This window comes from Oncorhynchus clarkii, chromosome 26, assembly GCF_045791955.1.
Source record: "Oncorhynchus clarkii lewisi isolate Uvic-CL-2024 chromosome 26, UVic_Ocla_1.0, whole genome shotgun sequence".
In the NCBI taxonomy this organism is placed as follows: Eukaryota; Metazoa; Chordata; class Actinopteri; order Salmoniformes; family Salmonidae; genus Oncorhynchus; species Oncorhynchus clarkii.
Window position 1 is genome coordinate 7418318 of NC_092172.1, and position 18172 is coordinate 7436489.

At 43.2% G+C, this 18172-nt stretch overlaps 1 protein-coding gene across 5 annotated transcripts in view; it reads right to left on the reverse strand.

Moving 5' to 3' along the window:
* Positions 1–255: 255 nt before the first annotated feature.
* Positions 256–18172, reverse strand: part of LOC139384332 (protein kinase C and casein kinase II substrate protein 3-like) — a 29443-nt gene continuing 11526 nt past the window's right edge. For all 5 annotated transcript variants that reach the window (XM_071129029.1, XM_071129033.1, XM_071129030.1 and 2 more), the window contains 9 exons: positions 14787–14879; positions 12351–12507; positions 11468–11703; positions 9027–9182; positions 8030–8205; positions 7005–7125; positions 4180–4313; positions 2944–3107; positions 256–1469 (listed from right to left, as the gene is read on the reverse strand). In XM_071129029.1, the coding sequence (XP_070985130.1) occupies positions 1354–1469; positions 2944–3107; positions 4180–4313; positions 7005–7125; positions 8030–8205; positions 9027–9182; positions 11468–11703; positions 12351–12507; positions 14787–14840 (1314 nt within the window). In that variant the 5' untranslated portion in view covers positions 14841–14879 and the 3' untranslated portion in view covers positions 256–1353. The remainder of the gene's footprint in view (positions 1470–2943; positions 3108–4179; positions 4314–7004; positions 7126–8029; positions 8206–9026; positions 9183–11467; positions 11704–12350; positions 12508–14786; positions 14880–18172) is intronic.

Here is an 18172-nt window from a genome sequence, read left to right on the forward strand (position 1 = left end):
TTAACCCATCTCCTCCCCCTCATCTACACTGAGTGGATTTAACATCAGTAAGTTACATCAATAAGGGATCATATCTTTCACCTGGATTCACCTGGTCCGTGTAGATGTGTAATGAGAAATTGATATTTATTTCATTTCACTTTTTATATTCAATCTCCAGACAGATGGTTGTGGGGTTCACAACTCATTTCCAAGCATAAGAATCCATTCAACAATACTACTTGATTAAAAAGTGAAAATAATTCAGCTGGTGGATTGGGATCGGATTTTAAATGGTTTATTTCTGAACTGTACATAGATTAGCTTGTTGCTTGTTAGTAGTTTCATGTAAAACCATGTTCACAGTGAGCTCACAGCAGTGGAGACAGACATGTTTACATTGCCCTCAAAACAGTCTCATAGCTGTACACACCTGCATCTCACTTCTTCCCACAGGTTTAAATAAACTTATACAAGTCTTAGTCTCCCTGGTTTAGTTGGTTTAGTTCCTATGCAAAAAAATATTAAAATGATTTAAACAAGAAAAATAAATTAAAATGCTAATAAAAGTCTAACTGGAGGTAAAAATTTGCGATACGGAATTACTCTCATATCACACAAGTATGGCTATTTGACTGAGAGAGAAAAAGCAAGCACATCGAACCAATGTGTGTTTGAATGCATTGTAACCTTAATCTAACTATCCCAAACATACATATAATATTGATATCTACGTACTTTTACATTCTAAACATTAGGGAAAATTAACATGTGAAGTACACAACATATTGTAAAGAAACCGTGAGTAACAGGTGAAAAACTGTGCATACCATCTCATCTTAATAAATACTTGAATTGTGCCTCGAGTGAAATGTCAAAAGTTGATGCACAACTGAAGTGTGAGATCATTTCTGCATCCTTGCAGAGGCACCCTCTCGTGATCAGTTAACTTGCTGTGTACCATCCTGTCCTCCAGGGGTCGCTCATATAGTCACCCAGCCTAAACCACTGCCGAATGCTGCCAGTCACATGACAGAGGAAAGCTCTGCAAACATCCTTCCCTGGTATCCTTTGCAAAAGGCACTACTGTACTGGTTATTTCTCTCACAGAGGATAAATTCCACGGGATAATGACCTCCATTCTTGTTATTAATCCTCTAGTAGTTAAGGAAACAGTTTTACATTTGGACTGTATTCCGGTTTCATTATTCTTGAAATTAAGAGCAACAACTGTCTCAACAAATACAACAAGCACATCCAGTCTTCTGGGGGACTGTCTGCACTGGTGTTGCTGTCAGTCATTCTCATGACGTCTGTACTCTGTGGTACCATTGGCTGCATTTTTTGGAGGGGGCCCAGGAAGGGGGCGGGTCATCAGGATGTGATGACCTGGACGTAGTTAGCAGGGTAAAGGCCCACATCTCCGTTGGCCAGCTGCCCTTTGCACCAGCCCTGCTCGTCCTCCTCGCCCATCTTCATTAGCTCTTCACCTGAGTGATGAGAGAGCAGAAAGCACAGGGGAACATGCTTAATAATAACAACTTGTGTTTCATCCAGTCCCATGCATATCTGGAATTTCCCACTGACACCACCTGCTGGGAGTGTGAAACACCTTCTCAGTGCAATTACATGCACCATAATTCATCCATATTCATGTAATGTACTGGACTTCTGAATCTCAGCTTTGTTACAGGGACCACCACAAGGCGGCAACATAATTACCGGTGTACATCATGTTCTCACCACATCCAAAAGAAATTACTTAATTATCGACTATATCACCTCTTAGTTTAGTCCGAGGTGCTCTTCTAGAAAGCAAAAGCTTAGTGTGCGAAGGCTTATTTCTTCTCCAAAGGATTGTTAACCCCTACCCAGTCTCAAATCATTTGGCCTTTTGTGATCCCTCAAGACTGGAACCAAAGTAGACCAAAAGCAAGGCCACAGTGTTCAAGTAAGGTCTTCTAAGATCTCTCTACATGGGCACTTCAACCTCTATCATCCAATATCCTCTCCAAATCCAAGGGTACACGACCCCCTCCTCTGTGTAGACATCTACTAATCAGGAGATCCCCCCCCCCCAGACAAGGACATTAGATCGCAGTTAGACTGGGCTCTAAATGGGGGCTCAGGCTGGTTAAGCTCCACTGGGAGGGAGACTTGAGTGTGACCCCACCAATCAGAGGGGCCAAGCACTGCCTTAACGACAGCTTTATTTTCACTAGCATAACAAGGGGGGGTCGTCGTGATCATGGGAATTAACTGCTAATCAAAATAACAGACAACGTTACCCTGTGCCTTTTAGCTGGCAGGAATCATCTAGGATAAAGTGCATTTTGTGAAGTTTCGACAAATGACGTGGTTCAGTTCAAGGTAATTCAGACATTTCAAAAACCATAATTGTCATGACTATCAATTGCAACACTTACCTGCAGTGTTGGGTTTAAAAAATGACTATCATTTGATAATCATTTTGCTTGACACACCCTTTATTGCATTCTTGTTATATACACATCCATTTTCAATGTTACTCATCCTAATTCTCGATGTTAATCTTCAACCAAAGCTGTAAATACAATGTTTCAAACAGGATATCCTATGAAAATTATATCAAGGATATATAGGAAATATATATAGGAAATATATCAAACCAAAGGGAACCAAGGCTGATCCTATGCAATACATATCATTTCCATCAAAATACAAATGATATTGCTGCAGTGTATTCAAATCTGATGCTCATGTGTAAATCACACTTGTATTAATTCTCCCACTGTTTGTCCTTCAATTTTCAACATGTTTCGACCAAATTAACAAATTATTATTATTTCCCCAAACAAATGGTGAATTAATATCTACGCCACTGGTTTAGCAAGACAAAGTGAGCTGTGGCTGCCTTTCAGACATTGGTCCTTGTGTCTGTGTTGATGTCCAGTGACATTAATAGGCATTAGTAGAGATTAATACCTGCTTTAAAGCTCAGCTCATCCGCCTCCTGCCCAGTGTAATCATACAACGCTCTAACTCGTACACCTTCTACCTTCTCCTCTTCCTTCTCTAACCCATTAGCGGCGATGACCTTTTTGGGGATGTCTTCGTCAGACCAGTCTGATGAGTAGTCTTTCACCCCTCTGTTGACAGGAAAGGGGGGGGGGGGGGGGGGGGCAGACGGTTAGTATACCGTGGCAAAAGAAAAAGCTAAACAAATCTATTACTTTGTGTAGTCCTACAAGGATGGTATGAAGAAAACAATGAATGTGTCATTTTCTCTTCCAAACTATACATTGGAGGCTGCAACCAGAAATCAAACAAAATGTCTTGTAACGCAGGGCCATGTATTCTCATTATATCACTGTAGCAATAACTTTAACCAACATAGGGTGGTAGCGACCACAGGCCCCCCGCCCCCCAACAAGTTCGATGAAAGGCAACACATTAAATCAATATACCTTAATTTGATCTCCGTGCTCACACGCCAAGTTAGAGCGACACTAAGAACATCTACTGTGACTGGTGTATGTTTAACTGAATACGGAGGTTCAATTCAAAACACATGAACACGGGGCACAGGCACAAGGCCTCTGACTCAGCACTAGTACAAACACTAATTAGAGGCAGCAGCTCTCTGATACAGGAAGTTGGTAACCGTGGTCCCACATGGAGTTAAGACAAGACAAATATAGTAGCAGAAGCCAAAAAGTTTTTTCGAAAAGCTGGAATAATTGGAGTTGAAACACCTCGGAGGTATACGTCTTTGGAGCAAACCAGCTTTGGCGCAAACCAACAGGAAGTTAACACAATAACTATGTCATCCTTTTGTTTGTTATGTTATTGAACAAAAAAAAAGAAAACTTGGCCTCAAGTACCAATATTAATTCTTCATTACAAATAAAAAATAAAAGTACTCATCAAACATCCATTGTCCCGTGGGAACAGTGAGTCAGAACAACAAGATAACGTGCTCCACAACTATTATTCCCAGTCTTTCCTGCTCCATTCAAAAGGTTGTATTATAGAAGAGGAAAGACAACACACTAACATTGTTAAGTACCTGTCCTAAAGCTGAGAAGAACAAATGAATAGTGGTGCAGTCAGACAAAGAGTCATCTCTAGCTCTACATTTGAACAACTCATGTGGTACAGAAGCTACGGTGGTAGTGCAGGGCGGATAGGTCATGTGCAGGTCACAGAGCGCACAGTTACCTGGTGGTCTCCTGAGGGGTCTGGGGTGCCTCCTCGCTTGAAGGGACAATGTTGGTCAGGGTGACCACGTCCTCCGCCCGGCTGTTCCTCGCCTTCTGGTTGGAGATGGAGCGGTTTGACTCAGGGGACCATTCCTGGACAAACATGTATTTATTTATATTTATATGTATATGTGAGACTTTAAAAAGCATGGAACTATTTTAAATGTTTTCTAACTATCACCAGCTGGTAACATATCGTTTTCTCACACATACAGAGGCTTCTGAAATATCTATTGTATTCATCTGGCCTAGTCTGTTTTATTTTATCAATGCAGTCAAAAACCACACCCAAAACACCACAAAAGAACAGCCACCTCGCACACCTGTAATCTAAAACAAATCACCATACAAATGAAAAGATGGAGAAAACAAAATATACCACAATAAAACAGTTCACTGAGGATACAGTTTCGCCAGTCACATTATGATGCATCATCTTTGGGATGATACTAAATAACCAGAGGGCTTTTGAAGCCCTGTGCCTAGTGCCAGATCCACTACAGAGAGCTATGCTGCTCCCCAGCCAGGACAAAGGGGCCCCTGTGTCTGGGTGAAACCAGCGGGAATGCCAAAAGATTCCTAAGGCGACAGAGGAGAGCTGCCTCATTCTCACTCCCCTCAAGCGTCACAGTGGCTTTGCCTGGAACTGTAAACCAATGCCGGTTTCCAGATCAACACGCTCCTGCGTGCCAGCCAGCTATCGCCAGCTTTAAATTGATCATTATGAAGTAGAGGATTTGTTTTGTGTTCACAGTAGCTGGAATTTTCCACTAAATAGAAAAATTGCCTCCTGCATATGCACTAGTGAAGGTGGTGACTGAGGAGCAGTTTTAAAATGGTCGGTTTTTTAGGAACCTTGAGCTGTGTGTGGGGTGGTCAGAGCAGGCATTTAGCTCTGAGAACACACTACAGTATTCCAGAACCAACTCAGGTCCACATGTCACACAAGGGCCCATTCAGTGTCATCCCAAATTGGAATTTACTAACAGTTCAAGCAAGAGCTCAATATGGCTCTATGGGGAGGATTTAATTATATGAACACCTTTTACAACATTTCTTTGGCAGATAATTTGGGGTTTCATACACTGCTCAAAAAAATAAAGGGAACACTTAAACAACACAATGTAACTCCAAGTCAATCACACTTCTGTGAAATCAAACTGTCCACTTAGGAAGCAACACTGATTGACAATAAATGTCACATGCTGTTGTGCAAATGGAATAGACAGCAGGTGGAAATTATAGGCATTTAGCAAGACACTCCCATTAAAGGAGTGGTTCTGCAGGTGGGACCACAGACCACTTCTCAGTTCCTATGCTTCCTGGCTGATGTTTTGGTCACTTGAATGCTGCCGGTGCTTTCACTTTAGTGGTAGCATGAGACGGAATCTACAACCCACACAAGTGGCTCAGGTAGTGCAGCTCATCCAGGATGGCACATCAATGCGAGATGTGGCAAGAAGGTTTGCTGTGTCTGTCAGCGTAGTGTCCAGAGCATGGAGGCGCTACCAGGAGACAGGCCAGTAGATCAGGAGACGTGGAGGAGGCCGTAGGAGGGCAACAACCCAGCAGCAGGACCGCTACCTCCGCCTTTTGCAAGGAGGAGCAGGAGGAGCACTGCCAGAGCCCTGCAAAATGACCTCCAGCAGGCCACAAATGTGCATGTGTCTGCTCAAACGGTCAGAAACAGACTCCATGAGGGTGGTATGAGGGCCCGACGTCCACAGGTGGGGGTTGCGCTTACAGCCCAACACCGTGCAGGACGTTTGGCATTTGCCAGAGAAAACCAAGATTGGCAAATTCGCCACTGTGCTCTTCACAGATGAAAGCAGGTTCACACTGAGCACATGTGACAGACGTGACAGTCTGGAGACGCCATGGAGAACGTTCTGCTGCCTGTAACATCCTCCAGCATGACCGGTTTGGCGGTGGGTCAGTCATGGTGTGGGGTGGCATTTCTTTGGGGGGCTGCACAGCCCTCCATGTGCTCGCCAGAGGTAGCCTGACTGCCATTAGGTACCGAGATGAGATCCTCAGACCCCTTGTGAGACCATATGCTGGTGCGGTTGGCCCTGGGTTCCTCCTAATGCAAGACAAAGCTAGACCTCATGTGGCTGGAGTGTGTCAGCAGTTCCTGCAAGAGGAAGGCATTGATGCTATGGACTGGCCCGCCCGTTCCCCAGACCTGAATCCAATTTAGCACATCTGGGACATCATGTCTCGCTCCATCCACCAACGCCACGTTGCACCACAGACTGTCCAGGAGTTGGCGGATGCTTTAGTCCAGGTCTGGGAGGAGATCCCTCGGGAGACCATCCGCCACCTCATCAGGAGCATGCCCAGGCGTTGTAGGGAGGTCATACAGGCACGTGGAGGCCACACACACTACTGAGCCTCATTTTGGCTTGTTTTAAGGACATTACATCAAAGTTGGATCAGCCTGTAGTGTGGTTTTCCACTTTAATTTTGAGTGTGACTCCAAATCTAGACCTCCATGGGTTGATAAATTTGATTTCCATTGATCATTTTTGTGTGATTTTGTCATCAGCACATTCAACTATGTAAAGAAAAAGTATTTAATAAGAATATTTCATTCATTCAGATCTAGGATGTGTTATTTTAGTGTTCCCTTTATTTTATTGAGTAGTGTATATACTATTTGATAATCAGTAAATACAGGCAACATATTTATTATTATAAGCTTGCAATTTGCATTGTAACTCACGTTCAATCAGTCAATAGACAATTTGTTTACATAAAGGTTAGACAGACAATGTCCTTTACCTCAAACTGTGGCCAGTTCATGCTCATGCCAGGTCCATGGGTGTTTCTCCACCACCTCAGATCTTCGCTGTCATTGGCTGCAGTGATGGTCTGGCCCAGGTCACGGTACAGGACCTTGAATCTAAGGGACAAATTCCCTCTGTTAATCACTGGAGTCACATTACCCGCACTTAACACAATACTGTGGTCAGTGAGCAAGATGGTTCAACACGTGTACAGGATGCAAAGCGCAATTATGTAATGCGGACATCTTGGGTATAAATACACCGGATAACAGGGGTATGTGGAAAAATGAGGGCACACGTTTCAAAAAACATTTCATTATAGGAAAAAAACTTTGTACCATTTAAAAAAGGGGAGGATATGCTGAGCTCCACAAATAAAACGAAAATCACAGTAACATTTTTATTGGAATGTGTGACTGAGGGTGTTTTTGTTGCAGGATTGGTGGACTTTATCCAGTCAAACCCATAGATCAACTCTTACTTTACTAGGTTCGTCTCAATCTCTGGTAATACCAAGCTATAAGAATGTGGCACAATTCCACTGAATATTTGCTCAGCCGGAAGGCCAGACCAACCATCAACAGTTCCATGGTCACCTGGCCCTTGTCTAAATAGAGTAAGGACCTGTTATGAAAGACTGGTAGTTAATGGACAACACCGGCAGTTGAACATTCCCTCCTTGTGTACACATACTGTTGAACAGAAACGTAGGCTAATTCTACAAAATAGTTGCAGTATTAGATTCCCATGCTCAAAGTTTACTGTTCAATCTTGAGCAATTTATGCAACTGTAAAACATGACTAAGGTCTCAACACCATACCTGTAAGCGGAAAAGAACGCCCAGCGCCCAACTCAAGACGCGGAGAATTGATTTTTGAAGAAATGTATTTGTGAACCAAGATGTTTGTTTGTTAACTATAAATAGATGTGCCCAGAAAACAAAACATGATTACCTCCCTCAAGATATTTGACTTACAAGAGTCGAGGTACTAGGTCAGCAGAAGGTGTGATTGTCATACCCATCCTTGCTGGAGAGGTCCAAATGTTTGTGAATGTCCAGCAGGACCTCCTTGAAGAAGCACAGCCTGTTCTTCTCAGCCTCCTGGGTGATCTCAAACACCTGCTCCATGTCCTCCATGTAGCGCGGGTTGCAGCGGTTCAGCTCCTCCAAAGCCTTTTCGTAGCGCTCCTTCGCCTGGAGTTGAAAAACCAGACACACAGCCAACTATACATCTAGCTTCAGACACAGAATCGCCATCTTTACGTGCAAAAATATTATACCATTTGAAATATTTATACATTTGAAAGACTTCCTGGCTTTGGTGTGGCGAATGTTGTTCGTTATGGGGTGTAGTCTCACGAGATTAGCTGTGGGCAAGTAAACCCACAAAATCCAGTTTCAGGATTTACTGTATAAATTACAAACTATCCCTACATTTTAAATTAGGTGGAGCTCGGTTTATAGGAAAGCTTTTGATTACTAACTCAACTTCAAAATGGGACCTTACGCTGCACTTCCTACAGCTCAGACATAGTGGAAAATTAACAACAGCCTCCATAGATCCAGCCAGTCAACAACAAAAAAAAATAGCTCAGTCTTTCTGCTCGTCACTGCAAGGCTGCCACCTGACAAGCCTCATCACGCCAAACAGTTATGTTTCTTTATTTAAAAAAAAGGCACGTCGGTATGTGCTTCCCCACCCACAATTTGACACTTGATGACAGGCTGCCTCTAGACAGCACACCCAACTAAAACAAAGCTTTGTAGCTGCACTGAGCCAATTCCACCGACCCCGCTATTTAGACTGGACGGTCCCATTAGCTGAACCTATAAGGCTGGTACAAATAACATATTGAATGCTCAAGAGGTTGGCTTGTTACTTGTGTTCATGAGCTAAAGTACAGCATGTAAGAAAAAAAACGAAATGACCTCAAGCCTCTTGACTAACAAATGTTATGGAACCTGATGACTACCTAGATGAACACGTATTGTTCACATATGTGTAGTTTCAGTACCTTCTCTGCTTCCTGGTTGCATTTCTCAACACGATCTGTAAATTTGCGGACCTCTTCCTGCGACTTGGTGGGGTCCGCCTTGGCATGGGACTCGCGAGTCAAAGCAGTCTTCTCCTCTTTACGGGCCTGCTGGTAACTCTTCTTAGACGACTCCACCTTGGACAGAGGAATTCCTCTGTTTACTACCACCACCAACCACACATCTATTGTATTTGGTACAAGTCATTCCCTAGGCTCTAGACCTCAGCTGAATCTGGTAATTAATGGTGTGGCTGTTGAACAAATCGAGGAGACCAAATTACTTGGTGTTACCTTAGATTGCAAACGGTCATTGTCAAAACATATAGATTGAATGGTTGTAAAGATGGGGCAAGGTCTGTCAATAATAAATAAAATGCTTTTCACACCACACTCCAAAAAGAGAGTCCTGTAGGCTCTAGGTTGTGTCTTATGCCAATTATTGTCCAGTCGTGGTCCAGTGCTGCAAAGAAAGACCTAGTTAAGCTGCAGCTGGCCCAGAACAGAGCGACACATCTTGCGCTTCATTGTAATCAGAGGGATAATAGTCTCTCTTGGCTAAGACTTGAGGCGAGACTGTTTATAGAAAGTAGTGACACAGTCAGTGTTGAAAACTCCTAATTGTTTGCATATTCAACTAACACACAGCTCTGACACAAATTCAAAGTGTACAGTATTATATAGAGCCATTATTGCATGGAACCCCCATCGCGTAAAATAACAGCAATCCTGGTTTCAGAAAACAGATAAAGCAACACCTTACGGCACAATGCCTCTCCCCTATCGGAACTAGATATTTCATGTGAATGTATTGATACACTACATGACCAAAAGTATGTGGACACCTGCTCGTCAAACATCTCATTCCAAAATCATGGGCATTAATATGGAGTTGGTCCCCCATTTCCTGCTACAACAGCCTCCTCTCCGCTGGGAAGTCTTTCCACTAGATGTTGAAACATTGTTGCGGGGACTTGCTTCCATTTAGCCACAAGAGCATTAGTGAGGTCGGGCACTGATGTTGGTCGATTAGGCATGGCTCGCAGTCGGCGTTCCAGTTAAATTCAATTCAATTCCAATTCCAGTTCCAATTCATCCCAAAGGTGTTCAATGGAGTTGAGGTCAGGGCTCTGTGCAGGCCAGTCAAGTTCTTCCACACTGATCGAAAAACCACTTCTGTATGGACCTTGCTTTGTGCACAGGGGCATTGTTATGCTGAAACAGGAAAGGGCCTTTCCCAAAGCACAGAATCGTCTAGAATGTCATTGTATGCTGTAGCGTTAAGATACCCTTCACTGGAACTAAGGGGCCTAGTCCAAACCATGAAAAACAGCCCCAGACCATTATTCCTCCATTAAACTAGTTAGCACTATGCATTGGGGCAGGTAGCGTTCTCCTGGCATCCGTCAAACTCAGGTTAGTCCGTCGGACTGTCAGATGGTAAAGCTTGATTCATCACTCCAGAAAACATGTATCCACTGCTCCAGAGTCCAATGGCGGTGAGGTTTACACAACTCCAAAATCTAGACGATTCTGTGCTTTGGGAAAGGCCCTTTCCTGTTTCAGCATAACAATGCCCCCGTGGCATTGCGCATGGCGATCACAAGCTGCTCGGGTACGGAAACCCATTTAATGAAGCTCCCGACGAACAGTTATTGTGCAGACGTTGCTTCTAGAAGCAGTTTGGAACTTGGTAGTGAGTGTTGCAACCGAGGACAGACAATTTTACGTGCTACAGCACTCGGCTGTCCCGTTCTGTGAGCTTGTGGGGCCTGCCTCTTCGCGGCTGAGCCATTTCCACTTCACAATAACAGCACTTACAGTTGACCGGGGCAACTCTGGCAGGGCAAAAAATTGACAAACTGACTTGTTGGAAAGGTAGCATCCTATGACCTTATTGAGCTCTTCAGTAAGGCCATTCTACTGCCAATGTTTGTCTATGGAGATTGCATGGCTGTGTGCTCGATTTTATACACCTGGGTGTAGACGAAATAGCCAAATCTACTAATTTGAATGGGTGTCCACACACATATATACGGTACATATACACACAAAAATATGTAGGCTGTGTGCCATTTTAAAATGGATGAGAATGTTCTTGTCAATTAAATTATTATATATTTTTTTTACATTTTCAGTCCTGTGGGAATCGAACCCACAACTCTGGCATTGCAAGATACATGTTCTATCAACTGAGCAACACGGGACAAGCAACATTAATGTTCTGTATTTTGTCATATTTCATGTTTGGTGTGGACCCCAGGAAGAGTAGCTTCTGCTTTCGCAACAGCCGATGGGAATCCTAATAAAATGCCAAATCAAAACAATATGTACAACTGATCTATTATTGGTCATTCAGGGTTGATGATGTATGAAGATTAAACGGATAAAAAAAAAAGCTAAATGAGTAGAGCAACACTCACGTCTTTCAGTTTCCGAACCCAGGGTTTTTGTGCCTTGCGGAAACCTTCCTCTGCCTCCTTTGTCTCCCGGAACCCTCCGATCATCTGCTTGTGGAAGGCATCTTTCTGCCAGTTACGGACCTTGTCGCTGTCCTCCACAGCCAGGTGCTCCTTCAGCTCCATGTGGATCTCACTCAGCCTATCAGCAGCATTCATGAAGGCATGCCACGCCTTCTCCAGGGTGCCATACTGAGGCCCTTCAGGTAGAGAGAAGTCACAGGGTTAACGGACACGTTTCACACCAATAACACATGGCTCCATGTCATTCAATGAGAGTCAAGTTGTTATCCAACCAGAGAAATGACCTACACTACCGGTCAAAGGTTATAGAACACCTACTCTTTCAAGGTTTTTTTCTCTTTATTTTTTTTTTTACATTGTAGAATAATAGTTAGGACATCAAAACTAATTAAATAACGAAATCACGTTGTAACCAAAAAAAGTAAAGTCAAAAGATATTTTCTTGTACTTGAGTAAAAGTATTTGGTTTAAAATATACTTAAGTATCAAAAGTAAAAACATCAAATTCCTTATATTAAGCAAAACAGATTGCACAACCATCTTGTTTTTTTTATTTACAGAAAGCCAGGGGCTCACTCAAACATCATTTACAAACGAGGCATGTGTGTTTAGTGAGTCCGCCAGACCAGAGGCTGTAGGGTTGACCAGGGATGTTCGGTTGATAAGTGAATTGGACTTTTCCTGTCCTGCAAAGCATTCAAAATGTAACTACTTTTGGGTGTCAAGGAAAATGTAAGGGGTAAAAAGTACAATATCTTAAGGAATGTAGTGAAGGAAATTTTATTTTTTACTAAAACGTCACCCCACTACCAGGCCAACTCACCTTTCTCCACCACGCCCCTCCACTTCTTGGCCCAGTCACTCAACTGCTGGGAATAGCCCTTCTCAATCTTGGCCCTCTCCGCGAAGCAGCTGACGAGCTCGTTGCACAGCTTGTGTCCATCGTCGATACGCTTCACCGTCCTCTTGTAGTGCCCCGGCTAAGTAAAGATGGACATATACTTGTGTAAGAAAGACCTGCTACATAGGAAGAAAGTCGTGGAAATATGGCCGTTGACTTGTGGTTTAGAAAAATGTAACAGTTCGAGAGAAGACTGGGAAAATTTGACAACCCACAGTTGACCTCTGCCTACAGAGAGCACATGAACATCTGGAAAATCATCCAGAGGGGCCTTAGGTTGCAGAAAATGTCAAGACTTAGATGTCAATGCCTCAGCTTATTTTGTTGACTGCTGCAGAGGATATGTAGTACATACAGTGCCTTGCGAAAGTATTCGGCCCCCTTGAACTTTGCGACCTTTTGCCACATTTCAGGCTTCGAACATAAAGATATAAAACTGTATTTTTTTTGTGAAGAATCAACAAGTGGGACACAATCATGAAGTGGAACGACATTTATTGGATATTTCAAACTTTTTTAACAAATCAAAAACTGAAAAATTGGGCGTGCAAAATTATTCAGCCCCCTTAAGTTAAATACTTTGTAGCGCCACCTTTTGCTGCGATTACAGCTGTAAATCGCTTGGGGTATGTCTCTATCAGTTTTGCACATCGAGAGACTGACATTTTTTCACATTCCTCCTTGCAAAACAGCTCGAGCTCAGTGAGGTTGGATGGAGAGCATTTGTGAACAGCAGTTTTCAGTTCTTTCCACAGATTCTCGATTGGATTCAGGTCTGGACTTTGACTTGGCCATTCTAACACCTGGATATGTTTATTTTTGAACCATTCCATTGTAGATTTTGCTTTATGTTTTGGATCAGTGTCTTGTTGGAAGACAAATCTCCGTCCCAGTCTCTGGTCTTTTGCAGACTCCATCAGGTTGTCTTCCAGAATGGTCCTGTATTTGGCTCCATCCATCTTCCCATCAATTTTAACCATCTTCCCTGTCCCTGCTGAAGAAAAGCAGGCCCAAACCATGATGCTGCCACCACCATGTTTGACAGTGGGGATGGTGTGTTCAGCTGTGTTGCTTTTACGCCAAACATAACGTCTTGCATTGTTGCCAAAAAGTTCAATTTTGGTTTCATCTGACCAGAGCACCTTCTTCCACGTTTGGTGTGTCTCCCAGGTGGCTTGTGGCAAACTTTAAACGACACTTTTTATGGATATCTTTAAGAAATGGCTTTCTTCTTGCCACTCTTCCATAAAGGCCAGATTTGTGCAATATACGACTGATTGTTGTCCTATGGACAGAGTCTCCCACCTCAGCTGTAGATCTCTGCAGTTCATCCAGAGTGATCATGGGCCTCTTGGCTGCATCTCTGATCAGTCTTCTCCTTGTATGAGCTGAAAGTTTAGAGGGACGGCCAGGTCTTGGTAGATTTGCAGTGGTCTGATACTCCTTCCATTTCAATATTATCGCTTGCACAGTGCTCCTTGGGATGTTTAAAGCTTGGGAAATCTTTTTGTATCCAAATCCGGCTTTAAACTTCTTCACAACAGTATCTCGGACCTGCCTGGTGTGTTCCTTGTTCTTCATGATGCTCTCTGCGCTTTTAACGGACCTCTGAGACTATCACAGTGCAGGTGCATTTATACGGAGACTTGATTACACACAGGTGGATTGTATTTATCATCATTAGTCATTTAGGTCAACATTGGATCATTCAGAGATCCTCACTGAACTTCTGGAGAGAGTTTGCTGCACTGAAAGTAAAGGGGCTGAATAATTTTGCACGCCCAATTTTTCAGTTTTTGATTTGTTAAAAAAGTTTGAAATATCCAATAAATGTCGTTCCACTTCATGATTGTGTCCCACTTGTTGTTGATTCTTCACAAAAAAATAGTTTTATATCTTTATGTTTGAAGCCTGAAATGTGGCAAAAGGTCGCAAAGTTCAAGGGGGCCGAATACTTTCGCAAGGCACTGTATCTATGAAACCATTCAAAATTAACTGAAATTTCAATTTGTACCTGTCAACATAGCACACAAAAATCAGACTGATTTGTCTGCTGGTTAAATGGGAATGCCACAGGCCAACAGAGCAGGTGACTACTGCTGCTAGTTTCCCTCAGAGCAAGTGATAACTTGATGGGGCAGGCCTGATGAGGTGGGGCAAAAGAGGAGCTAATGGGGGGAGGAACCTCATAGCTAGGGCATGGAAATATAAATCAGCAGGGACTCATTATGTGTTTTGCCCATGCAAACGATGGAAGGCTGCCCGAGGGGGGCAGTCCCGTGGTAGTCCTACTTCCACACTAGATTGGTCAGCGCCACAGGGTTGGCAGCCCTGAAGGGGTGTAGTTGTTGAGCTTACCTCCCAGAAGCTTTCGCAGCTCCCGACGTCTCGCAGGTCTCCATTGGAAGACATCTCGGGGTCGCCTTTACAGCACAGAATGATGGCGGCTATCTGTTATAACCGAGGGGAGAACAACATGTAAGACTGTCGATGGACTACAGAGCTGGATATAGTTATGTGAAACCCACTCAAAAGTCTGGGAGTCAAATTCAAGAGAAAAATGCAGGGAAATTGCCAAAAAGCTACAGCAGAAACTACCATGTCATCACAAGGGAAAAGTAAATTACTGCCCTACTTGGCAAGCATCCATAGGGTTAATACAAGAGCAGTGGCTGGGCAGAATTTTTTAGGAAAATAATGACAGTATTTTTAAATTTCCCCCTTCTTTTCACCCTGACCCTGCTAACTTTCATGTATTTTCTGATGAAGCGATCCACTGGCATTACGCCACATCCTTAGTCTGTAGAAAAGGCCCCATAGCTTCTCCTCACAGAGCTAATGAGTCTACCCTAAAGGTGTAATCCAGTAATCCCGTAGGGTGAGGGGAGAGAAAGGAGCAGAGCAGGTCTCACCTCTGAGTGTCTGTCTCTGTCAGAGGATTGAGCCGAGGCAGACTAGTTTTAGCCAGGCTGGGGTTGCATGAGATAGATAAATGATGCCCTGTCATTGAGGTTAACCCACCACCACACTTAGTCAGCCATACTAATAGCAGGTCTTATCTGTTGCCAACCAAAACAGCTGATATGCTTTTCAAGAGCGAAAACTCTGACACATCCACATTCCTTGAGCTCTTGTACTCTCATATGCTTGAAAATAACACTTGTTGCATGGTCAATTGACCAAATAATTGATTTTAAATTAAAACAATTGTAAAAAAAAAATATCCAATCTAGATCCATTTTTAAAATTTTCCCAACCTTGAAAAAAATTAACCGTGTACAGAGTTCACATTTCCCTATACATCCACATCCCCTGGTCCCTTTCCTGATTGTATTAGCTAGCAGTGCCAAGGTCAAATTGCTTCCTTTGACAGACAACAACTTGGAAGGAAGACTGGGGATTCTGGGGACATTCATTACCAAAGCTATCCAGCGTGATTTTGCACTGCTAAAAACACCAGCCGCTCCCTATCAAGTCTGAAAACCCACAATTGAAATGAAAAATGAATAAAAAGTAACTCTGCAAAAGGATTTGACCACAAACCTGTGGACTTCGTACAGCACAAATGCTGAACAAAAATATAAAACGCAACATTAAACAATCTGTGGCATTGTGTTGTGACAACTGCACATTTTAGAGTGGCCTTATTGTTCCCAGCACAAGGTGCACCTGTGCAATGCTGTTTAAAATCAGCTTCTTGATATGCCACACCTGGTCAGGTGGATGATTATCTGGGAAAGGAGAAATGCTCACTAACAGGGATGTAAACAAATTTCTGCACAACTTGAGAATTAAGCTTCTGGTGCTTATGGAACATTTCTGGGATCCTTTATTTCAGCTCATGAACCTTGGGACCAACACTTAACGTCGTACTGCATGGGGCAAAATGGTGGTCACACCAGATACTGATTTTCTGATCCATGCCAACCATTTTTTTTGAAAGGCATCTGTGACCAGATGCATGGCATAGCTGTATTCCCAGTCATGTGTGATCCATATATTAGGGCCTAATTAAATGAATTACAATTGCCTGATTCCCTAATATGAACTGCAACTCAGTAAATTTTAAAATTGTTGCAAATTGCGTTTATATTTTTGTTCAGTGTATACACACACACACACACACACACACGTTGACACCCCTTCAAATGAGTGGCTTTGGCTACTTCAGCCACACCCGTTGCTGACAGGTGTATAAAAATTGAGCACAGCCATGCAATCTCCATAGACAACCATTGGCAGTAGAATGGCCTTACAGAAGAGCTCATTGACTCTCAACGTGGCACATAGTTGGTCAAATTTCTGCTCTGCTAGAGCTGCCCCAGTCAACTAAGTGCTGTTATTGTGAAGTGGAAACATCTAGGAGCAATAAAGGCTCAGCCATGAAGTGGTAGTCCACACAAGCTCACAGAACGGAACCGCAGGCTGTCCTCAGTTGCAACACTCACTTCCAAGTTGGAAGCAACGTCAGCACAATAACTGTTCATCGGAAGCTTCATGAAACCTGTTCTCTGGAGTAATGACTCAGCTTTCACCATCTGGTAGTCTGACGGCCAGACCTGGGTTAGGACGGATGCTAGGAGAACGCTACATGCATAGTGCCAACTGTGAAGTTTGGTGGAGGAATATTGGTCTGGGGACATTTTTCATGGTTTGGGCTAGGCCCGATACAGTATACAAGGGCATTCTAGAGGATTCTGTGCCCACTCCTGTTTCTGCATGACAACATCCATATTAACTAAGCAAGGTCCAGAGAGAAATGGTTTGTCGAGATTGGTGTGGAAGAACTCGACTGGTCTGCACAAAGCCCTGACCTCAACCCCATCGAACACCTTTGGGATGAATTGGAATGCCGACTGAGCCAGGCCTAGCCGCCCAAAATCAGTACCCGACCTCACTAATGCACGTGGCTGAATGGAAGCAAGACCCCACAGCGATGTTCCAACATCTAGTGGAAAGCCTTCCCAGCAGAGTGGAGGCTGTTAGAAAAGGGGGGGGGGACCAACTCCATATTAATGCCCATGATTTTGGAATGAGATGTTCGACAAGCAGGTGTCCATATACTTTTGGTCATGTACTGTACATAGGCTACACCATTATTCTGAGCATTTTTATAGGTAATGGACCTACAAACATGATAAACAACCACAATTCCATCCACAGTTTTATTCAAGGCATATCATATGTAAAAGAAAGTCACGACAGCTGAAGGAAACCAGAAGTTTTGGTGTCATTTTATAAAGGCCGAATAACAGGTATCACTATGGCAACAGCATCCAGGAACAATAAAAAGCACAATATTTACATCTTGCAGTTAAAATGAGAAAATAAGGAAAAGGAATAAACAAATGTTATATTAATTATGCCAGAAATGGCAGTGGAAACACCTTGTGCAAATATTGATATAATAGCCATCATATCGAAGTCAATTTAGAGTCAAGCGTTGATATGGTGTTTGGTTCTCCCACTACGACTCAGGAAACTATGCAGTTTATGAAAATAGATTAAATAAATGAACCTCACCATAATAAAGCGCTGCTCTACCATCAGGGCAGGTCCTACAGGCCCTAGTTGTTGCACCTGGACTACTGTTCAGTCATGTGGTCAGGTGCCACAAAGAGGGACTAAGGAAAATTGCAATTGGCTCAGAACAGGGCAGCACAGCTGGCCCTTGGATGTACACAGAGAGCTAACAATAATATGCATGACAATCTCTCCTGGCTCAAAGTGGAGGAGAGACTGAA